Source organism: Centruroides sculpturatus, unplaced genomic scaffold (assembly GCF_000671375.1).
Source record: "Centruroides sculpturatus isolate CEXI.00-Female unplaced genomic scaffold, Cexi_2.0 scaffold28, whole genome shotgun sequence".
Lineage (NCBI taxonomy): Eukaryota > Metazoa > Arthropoda > Arachnida > Scorpiones > Buthidae > Centruroides > Centruroides sculpturatus.
The window spans coordinates 267,884-278,864 of NW_019384448.1; the positions used below are offsets into that span (position 1 = coordinate 267,884).

At 27.8% G+C, this 10,981-nt stretch overlaps 1 protein-coding gene across 1 annotated transcript in view; it reads right to left on the reverse strand.

Moving 5' to 3' along the window:
- Nucleotides 1–3,356: 3,356 nt before the first annotated feature.
- LOC111620475 (ras-related protein Rab-28-like) overlaps nt 3,357–10,981 on the reverse strand; it is a 10,934-nt gene continuing 3,309 nt past the window's right edge. The window contains exons 2-4 of the mRNA XM_023362395.1: nt 10,482–10,608; nt 8,468–8,571; nt 3,357–3,704 (exon numbers count right to left, since the gene is read on the reverse strand). Of these exons, the coding sequence (XP_023218163.1) occupies nt 3,525–3,704; nt 8,468–8,571; nt 10,482–10,608 (411 nt within the window). The 3' untranslated portion in view covers nt 3,357–3,524. The remainder of the gene's footprint in view (nt 3,705–8,467; nt 8,572–10,481; nt 10,609–10,981) is intronic.

The window sequence follows — 10,981 nt, forward strand, 5'->3', positions numbered from 1 at the left end:
AAAATATATTTCTAAGTACTAATATTCTACATTTCTAAATTAAAATTATTCAATTTTAATCTAAAAGGCATCGTACGAGAGGTGCTTCAACTCACAATTATTAAAAAACATGGTTATAAAATTAAAAACAAGCATTATGTCTAATTTTTAACATTTAAGAAAGTGTATTAAGCATCTGTGCTTTATACATAATTTAAGCATTTACCTGTTTGAATTTTTTTATCACATTCTATTTTGACAAGATACTGCTCTGGACAGTTATAGATGACAATAACACTTTGTTGTTTAGTATATTTCAAATTAATTTTTTTAATGCTGAATAATTATAATATAATGCAAAAAATTCCTCTACAGATAAGGAAAAATATAAAATAAACGAATAAATTTGTACTTATTCTTACAAACTGATCACAAGCGTAATGTACTATACATAATATTGTGAAGTTTATATTAATACTGTATATATTCTACTAATAAAATTCAATAATAAATATTGACTTATTACTATATTAAAATAAAATAAAAAACATTTGTACTGCATTTTATACAGATATTTTGCATTTAAATAAACATGCACAATTAAAATTTGTTAAATTACAGCAACATAATTTATAATTATTGTTTAGAGTACAATAATAGTTGATATACTTGGGTACAAAAATGTGTTTTGGTGTTGTAATTTTTTAAAATAATAAATCTGGAATGAGAATGAAGAGATTCAGTTTAATGATCACATTACCTAAACACTTGTGCTTTACATAATCTACCATATATAAATGATTTGTAAGGCAATAGGAATGATATGACGGACAAAATTAAGTGACGTTGAATGTTATGCTTAGATGCTTGTACTTGGATGGAATAAGGCCTCTTAAAAAGAGTGATATTTTGATTTATGTTTTTTTTGTATTTTGTAAAACAAAATTCTTTAAATGTTAAAAAATAATATTTGAAACTGTTATTGCACTCAGACAAATCTTAATTTCTATTAATTATTACATGCTCTGTATATAATTATCTATAAAAAAATAAATAAATAAAACTTATACAGTAAAACCTGTCCAAAAAGAAACCCAAGTAAAGTGGAAACTTGCCTAAATGAGAAAAATCTTCAAAACAGAGCAATTTTCTATGTTAAAAAAAAAAAAAAAGTGCAAAATGGAAACCTGCCAAACTGGAAAAAATATTTGGTATGATACAGTTCTGGTTTGGACAGGTTTTACTGTATATATAAAGTTTATACATAATTAAATCTAATACTAAACTTTGTGAAGTGCACTTTTGGATATAATACACTAATTTATATATTAATCATTAATATATAAATTAAACTTACATAATTTAGTTACATGACTCAATAAACTTGCATAATTTAGTTACATGACTCAATAAAATTCACATTTATAACAATAAATTAATAATTAGATATTTAAAAATTATATTTGATGGTGAAATCAAATCAATTGTTATGTATTTTATATCAATGAATGGTTCATACATGATACTTTTGCTTTGAATATTCTTATTTAGAATTCTATAAAAATGTATCTCTTGATAAAAAAAAAATTAAAAATTTGAAAAAAATAAAGTGCTAACAAATCAAAATGCAAATTTTATAATTAAATCATACTTAATTTAAAATTCACTGTTATGTAAATGCACAAAATAGTTTGATTTTAATAACTATTAATTTTTAATGGTATAATGATTAATACAAAAAAACATGAAAAATATTGCTTGTATATATGTGGGGCATTCAAAAAGTTCCCGGAAAATGGTTATTATTCATAAGCAGAATGCTAAATTTATAATTAATTAATGCGAGCATAAACTCAACAAGACTTGTTTTATCAGGTATTCGTATCTGGCCCATCAGACTTTTTTTTATTTTTAATTTTAAAAAATAGTTTTAAATAGCAAGTTTAAAATAGCATTAAAAGGCATTCAGTGACAATCAATACATTAAGCAGAACATTTTTTAGTGCAGTGGCTAGAATCAAAGAGCACAGATTTCTACAGAATGGCTTGGGGAGAGTAGTGATACAGTATGGAAAAATGATTTAACTTAAATGGAATGTACGTCAAAAAGTAAAGTGCTAAATTTGAGCTGTCATCTTTTTATTTACATTTTCCAGGAACTTTTCAAATATCCCTGGTATTATTTATTGTTTATATAATTTCAATGGTTCAAATGGACGGATTTGAACATATATTTATCATTAATTTCATTACTAAGTTTTGATGTGAAATAAAAATGTTTTGTAAAATACTTAGTAAAAGAAAATAAACAGTATAGTTAGGAACTAAAGTGCTTATCACAAGGCACAAATTGTATAAAATTTATTGACTAGCAAATAAAATATCAATGCAGTGGAAGTTTCAATATTATATTATTTCATCTAATTTATTAACATATTGTAAGAACTGATTTTATTGTTTGAAATAAAAAATATGATTGATTAATTTTAATAAAAATCATATATTTTAAAATATTAATTTTTTTATACACTAGAGAATATTTAAGATAGGCCATTAGAGAAGTGGGAAAACCTTTCTAACTATAAGGGCAAACCTACTTTGTAATCTTTTTCTTTTAATAAAAACTATTAAAGTATATATTTTTAGCTAATTTACATGAAGAATGAAGGAAATAGGATCCCAAAAACACTGTTTACTACCTTATACTATTTTTTATTTTAATGGTACACGGCAGAATCCATAAGAAGTTGCAGGTTCCCCACCTCTGAATTATTAAATAAGTTAAATAAATTAGTCAATGAAAGATAAATTTTAAAAATTTTGGCCAGGAATGTATTATTTGTTAGAATAAGAAAATATAGTTTTTTGTTTATTAAAGCAAATATTTGAAATTTTTTGTTGATTGTTTCTCTATTAAAATCATTCATCTGGGTGTTATTTTTGATGAAAAATAAATTATTTTAATAATTTAATACAAATATATATATTTTTTTATTTGATTCCATTCCATTGATTTGATTTCTAAATATGGTGCAAACTAAAATTTAAAAGACAAATATAAAAAGTGACGAATGACCAAAAGGTCAACAACTGGTTAGTTGGCAGACCAAATGGATGGATTTGCAAATGCAATTCTGTCTAAACAGATTTGCATAACAGCAAAATGTGCCATGTAACAAAAACTAAACTGTATATACAAAAATAAATAAATAAATAGTATAAAGATCTGAAACAGACAAGTTTATAAAATAACTTAAACAAATAATTACTCTGATTTAGTAATTAATAAATAAATAATAGTATCTTATTAAATATAATATTTAAATATTTTAAGCAAAATTAAGTTAATATTAAAACTGAATCATTGTTATAAAATCTTAAAATAATATTTAATACATTCAATATGTAACAGTAATGAAAAGATTGTATGCAATAATAAATATTTGTAAAGCTTAAATTAATCAAACCTAAAATAATTTCTTTCTTTCTTTATTGAAATATATTTGTTTTTGTTCATTTATTTATAAAAAATTATCACATTTTACTTATTGCAATCTGCATATAGTAGTTTTGATTGGCTGATTAATAGCACGACGCTGAGCTTCTGAAGCACTAAGAGGTTGGACAATTTCTGCTTTGACTACGGGTTGAACGGTTTCTTGTTCGGAACGGGACAATCTAATACCCAGTAACTCCGCTGCTATTTTTTGAAAACATAATGCAACCTAATTAAAATTAAAAAACACTGTTAATATTAGAAGCTATTCATTTTAAATTAATTTCTTAATCAAAATTATTACAGAAAACTAGAAAAGTAATTACAGTGAAATTCCATTAACTTCGCATCCAATATGCTGGTAAATCTAAGCAAGCAATGTCAAGCTTATTGTTAGGGGTTATCAGTGCACTGGGTAGGTGGGGAGTTAAAATTTTTGTGTAAAAGCACTCAAAATGTGCAGTTCTTAGAAAGGGGTGTGGGTTTTGCTTTCATAGATGCCAAATGCCATACCCCTGCTGAACAGATGTGTACTGTACCACTAATTAAGATTTTCTGAGTTACCAGTAGCATTAGTCTTGTAACATTTTCTTGAAAATATGATGAGAAAGAGTTTTGGGTGGTATAGATCTACAAAGTGTCTTTTGGTCTTGTTTGAAGTATTAAAAGGAAGATGACTCAGCATGGGTCCAGAATGGTAAGTCTTGCATGTGCAGCTTTGCTACATATCTGGGATGACCATTATAAAGCTGTTATTGTTCTGTGGCATGCTCTTGGTTTGTCAACTCTTGCAATTCCAAGAATACTTCATCTTTTCTTCTCCTGGATTTCAATTGGCCTTTCAGTTCTTTCAGAGATTCTGTGAAGGAAGGTGTTAGTTCACTGGATTAGCGTGGGCCATGGCATTGTCAAGGGTGTTGATGACACCGAAAAAAAAACAGAACAAAAGCAGGTTATGCTAAATGTTAAACAGAAATTAGAAGTTCTGAAAACGATAGCAAAGAGAATGAATCAAAACATTATTATAGCCCAATTTAACATTGGATCTTCCATTCTTTATGGCATAAAGAAGCCTTTGTTGCCTAAAGTAAAGCATTGATGAAACATACTGAAGGATGACTATAATTATGAAAACTGAAAAGGGAACAGTTTGATGTTGTTGCTTTAGTCAAGTGGTTCAGCGTGAAGCATTTAGAAGGAAAACCAGTCAATGGACCAATGCTTGTTGAAAAAGCAAAGGAATTTTATAAAGAATTGAACATTGCAGAACTGTGTTTTCTGATGGATGGCTACAGAATTTCAGACACACATGGAATTTGTATTGGATAGAACTTTATCTTTTAAAACACATCTGATGAATTTGGCTGCCAAGGTTAATACCAGAAACCATCCTCCAAAGGCTATGTGGAACTATATGGGGTTCTTCGCCGTCCACCTTACGGATCTCTGCTCTTGGCCTGGTTTTCTCTGCAGCAGAATACTGTGCACCAGTATGGATGAACAGTACTCACATTAAAAAACTGGATGCCCAACTAAATACTACTCTACGTATCATAACAGGTACTCTTAAATCCACTCCTATTCACTGGTTACCTATTTTGAGCCATATCCCTCCATCTGTACTCTGAAGGGACAGCACTCTGCTCAGGGAATATGGGAAAATATTGTCTAATCCACAACTCCCGATCCATCAGGATATTGAAGACCTCAGCATAAATCGACTTAAATCAAGACACCCCCCTCTGATAAGAGCTAAATCCCTGCATTCCAATAATTTCAACCTCACTGAATCTTGGAAAAGGGTCTGGGCTGATGTCTCTCCAGTGGACAGTCGACAACTTCCTTGTATCACAAAGTGACTACCTGGATTTGAATTATCCAGAAATCTGTGGAGTGTGTTAAATAGGATTCGGAACAAACATGGATTGTGCAGGGACAGTCTTTTTAGGTGGGGAAAAGTTGCATCCCCACAGTGTGACTGTGGTGCGGAAAAACAGACTATACATCATATCTTGGAAGATTGTCCAGTAAGATCTTTTCCAGGACAATTGAGAGACTGAAAGTGCTTTAAACTATATTTCTAACTTAGACTTACATTTATGATTTGTGTTCTTTCTTTTTGTCAATTAGATGTGTAGCCATACACTAACTAAATAAATAAATAATGGAATTTGTAAATTGGACATAAGTGAGGAACAGTTTTCTGTGGAAGAAAACAGAAATACATTTGAGACTTTAGTAGAAGAAAATGGTTTGTTACCATCTCAACTTTACAATACAGATGAAACTAGACTTTCTGGCAGTTTGCCAAATTCTACACTGGGTGGCAAAGGAAAGATCGCGTATGGGTTTAAAATGAACAAAGATTGTATCACTGTGTTTGTGTGTGTAAATGTTTCTGGAATGCATAAGATGACAATGCTTGTGATCAGAAAATCAAAGAAATCAAGAACATTTAACAATATGGCAAATCTAGTCACATATGATGCATGAACTAATGGTTAGATGTCAGCAACTATCTTCAAGATTTGGTTCTTCTATCACTTTGTTCCTGCTGTTAGAGAAAATTTTGAAAAGGATGGGGCTATCAGAAGATAGCAAAGTTGTTCTCCTGCTTGACAACTGCTGGGCTCATCCTTTGGTTCTAGCTTGTTTGCAGAAACATTTCTGCAATGTACTTTCCTGCAAATGTGACATCTCTGATACAACCTATGGATGAGGATATCATACAGAATTTTAACATGACATACAGGGGAGTATTTTCTTTGAAAGTTTGTAAACAGAAATTGCAGACTTGTTGAATTATTTCTGAGACTCAACATAAAGGATGCTTTTTGTAAATTTTCGTCTAATGGAGATTATTACTATTAATTAAAGACAGTCTGCCCAAAAAGGAGCCACCATTTTGGAACACAAAAAATAAATGGTGGTTCCTTTTTGGGCAGACTGTCTTTAATTAATAATAAAGGATGCTGTTTATGCTGCTGCTTTGGCATGGAACAACAGTAAAGGAGATCATGCTGAAAATTTGTGGAAAAAACAATGACCCGGAGAGAGAAATCCAGAAATGTCTGCTGAAGACATCTGTGTTTGACGTAACATCTGATAGCACATTCTTGAAAGCATCCTATAGCAAAATGCAATTGTAAATCTTTTGGAAACTGAAAAATGGCTGAATGAGGACATAGAAGAATCAGTTGTAGAAACTATGATAAATGATGCAATCATTGAAAGTGATAAATAATTCACAAAAGCCCAAGATATGGAAGACAAAGATGAGGACAAACCAAATGGAAAATAACAATACACATGACAGCAGTCATCTGAATTCATTACAAATTTTGTTGAATTTGAAGAGAACAGCAGCCATAACAATGCATCAGAACTGATAAACCTTCATATTGTGTTAAACAATTTTTACACAAAAAGGAACAATTGCATAAGCAAGTAAACATTAGAGACACGTTTGCAATGGCTCATTAGAAAGATAACATGGCAATGTGTTAGGTAAAATGGTTAGCTTGTGCATGATTTTTTAAAGACTTTTCCTAAGACATTAGTGCATGGGTTTAATACGAGAAGCAGAAATATTTAGCACACTTGGAATCAATAATTATTACAGAAACAGCTACAGTATGTTACTGTTCCTGTACCTTAGTAATTGGCATGTGTCTGTATTTACACACAATAAGAGTGTACAAAGCACAAAGTAAGAATAGTGTGTTCTTGTTTCAAACCAACCAATGGTAGGAATAGTCTGGAAAAATTGAAATGGCATTTTAAACAATCATAAAAGGCAGATTTGTACAGTTTTACATGTGAGAGTATATAAAATTGTGTCCAAGGAAAAAAAAACCACCATTTGATAAGGCAGCATACTTTAAGGCTTTGATAAGGCAGCATATTTAATAATCTGGCACCATGTCAGTCCTGACAATGCCAAGTTAATGGAATCTCACAGTACATTCAGTCTATACTTACTGAATCTCCTGATTTAGCAGATACAGCATGAGAAGACATACCATTATCTTGAGCAAATTTTAAATGTTTGTCTAATTTAACAGCTCGCATATGTTCTAGATCACCTGCATTCAGATTTTAAAATTTTTTGATGAATATTCATTATTAATCTTAATTATCAATTAAAAATTCTAATAAAATCATATTTTTAATTTTTACATAAAACTTCTTTTACATACATTAATTTTTTAATTAAAATGATCTTTTGTAATACAAAATAATCTAAAAGTAAATTTGAAAAACCAGTCATTTTGGACAATTTATGTTCATGAACTAGAAATTTTTTTTTTTTGNATACACATGACAGCAGTCATCTGAATTCATTACAAATTTTGTTGAATTTGAAGAGAACAGCAGCCATAACAATGCATCAGAACTGATAAACCTTCATATTGTGTTAAACAATTTTTACACAAAAAGGAACAATTGCATAAGCAAGTAAACATTAGAGACACGTTTGCAATGGCTCATTAGAAAGATAACATGGCAATGTGTTAGGTAAAATGGTTAGCTTGTGCATGATTTTTTAAAGACTTTTCCTAAGACATTAGTGCATGGGTTTAATACGAGAAGCAGAAATATTTAGCACACTTGGAATCAATAATTATTACAGAAACAGCTACAGTATGTTACTGTTCCTGTACCTTAGTAATTGGCATGTGTCTGTATTTACACACAATAAGAGTGTACAAAGCACAAAGTAAGAATAGTGTGTTCTTGTTTCAAACCAACCAATGGTAGGAATAGTCTGGAAAAATTGAAATGGCATTTTAAACAATCATAAAAGGCAGATTTGTACAGTTTTACATGTGAGAGTATATAAAATTGTGTCCAAGGAAAAAAAAACCACCATTTGATAAGGCAGCATACTTTAAGGCTTTGATAAGGCAGCATATTTAATAATCTGGCACCATGTCAGTCCTGACAATGCCAAGTTAATGGAATCTCACAGTACATTCAGTCTATACTTACTGAATCTCCTGATTTAGCAGATACAGCATGAGAAGACATACCATTATCTTGAGCAAATTTTAAATGTTTGTCTAATTTAACAGCTCGCATATGTTCTAGATCACCTGCATTCAGATTTTAAAATTTTTTGATGAATATTCATTATTAATCTTAATTATCAATTAAAAATTCTAATAAAATCATATTTTTAATTTTTACATAAAACTTCTTTTACATACATTAATTTTTAAATTAAAATGATCTTTTGTAATACAAAATAATCTAAAAGTAAATTTGAAAAACCAGTCATTTTGGACAATTTATGTTCATGAACTAGAAATTTTTTGTTTTACAATATCCTGCATATACTAACAAATTTTAATGTTTAAAAATATAGTCAATTTTTTGGGAAATTTATTTAAAGAAATTTTGTAAATTGAATTTTAAATTTAGATTAGAGTTATTTAATCTAAGAATGTGAACAGTTTTAATGTAGATGGAGCAAAAATTGTTTTTGAATCTAAATATGTATTTTTTCCCCCAAGATATATTTCTTCTGGTTGAAACATTATATTTATTTCACAAAGCTATCATAAATATATAAAATAAATATGTCAGTTTAAAGTAACTTTTATATTAGACTAGTGGATCTCAACCTTTCTGAGGCTGTAGAACATCAATTGTATACTTTTTATCACAAAGAGCATTAGCCTCATATTTTCAAAAATCGATATCCAAAACAATGTTTACTATTCTCACAAAACAATAAGGCAATAAACTAAAACTTTATTGTACAGGGGTCTTCATTTAACAAGTATTCATTATAATTGTTTTCTTAAAAGTGATCCAGTTTGTGAATGTACAGAAAAATTTGAGTGCAGGATGAAAGATAGTATCTTATAATAAGATATTATTATTTTATAATAAAACAATATTAAATGAAAAAATAAACTGCAGGAAACAGCATACATTACATTCATTTTTCATATATCAAAACTCAGCAGTCAGTGAAAATAATGAAACACAACCTGGACCTTCTAAAATTCAGTTGTAAATAATATAAATAATTTCTGATATTCAATAATAATAATAATAAATATTTTACATATGTGTAAATAGGGATTTGTAAAATGTGAAAGTTTTCTTTCACATTTTTCATTTGGTTTTGTTTTATTCAAGTCTCAATTAAATATTTTTCATATGATTTTATATGAAGTATGATCCTCACTTTATGTAGATTCACTTAAAATTGTTAGTTTTTGGTCCTAGTTAACCATGTTAAACGAGGACCCATATTGAATGAAATAGTAAATGTGAAATTGTCTACAAATAAAGTAATATGTTCAAATCCCCCCTTTTTTTTGTAAGACACTTAGGTTAAGGCAAGTTTGTGGAACACTTGTGTTCTGCAAACTTGCCCTAAGTGTTTGAGAACAAATGTTGATAGCTAAATACTGTTTAGCTATCAACAAAAATTATCAATTTAAATAGTAAGTGTACTTATTTTGTATTTAAATTACAATGAGAAGTATGTAACTGAAAACAAATAAAATACATTGAAATATTTTTGAAGCACCACTAATCAATGTCACACTTGTTATTTTTCAATTTATCCTTGATAACAGAAGGAATAATAATTTTATAAATTATAATTCTCAAAATATTAAGTCATTAATAAGATACGGTTTTTTTAAAATAATAATTCTGTATAATAATTAAATATTTCAACAAATAATAAAGTAATTACTTGTTCTTGATTTATATTATATAAAATATTGAAAATTTTTCATTAGTAATTATGGAGAGAGAAAACAGATTATTAAGTTAATTTTATTATTATATATATTATGGATTAAATCATTGACTTATAGAATGTTCTCAAAATTAAAACATTAAATAAATAAAATGTTATTTATCTGATATTATTAAATAAATAATTTTAAATTTTATTAATTAATGTAAATTAATAATAATAGTTTTTTAATAAACAAATACAGTTTTATTTCTATAAAATAAATAGATTTTACATTCTTACATTTATTTGCTACAAGTGCCAGATGAGGTTTATTAGATGAATTAAATACTTGTCTAGTAACCCCCAACCAATCCTGAAGATTCTCAAAGCTGTTATGATTTGTAATGTCATACACTAGTAAAACTGCCTAAAATTTTAATATTAAAAAATTTAATTATAAATATTTGGTATTTTAAATAATATATTACTATTATTATTTTAGTTATATCATAATATAATATAATTAAATAAAAAAAAAATGTATTTAACAAAAGCTAAAGCTGAATTTATAGTTTACTTTATGCCAGAGTCAATGAGATATCTTGTCAAATTAAATTGGAATAAAGTATAAAAATCTGTTATTATTTAAAAATATATCATAAGCAATAACATTTTTTTTTGTTTTTGTTCTTTTACTTTATATTATTTAGATAATTTATATTATATTATATTACTTTATATTATATAGATGATTAAAATATAATTTGAAAATTATATAAAACGTCTCAAAGCAAATTCGA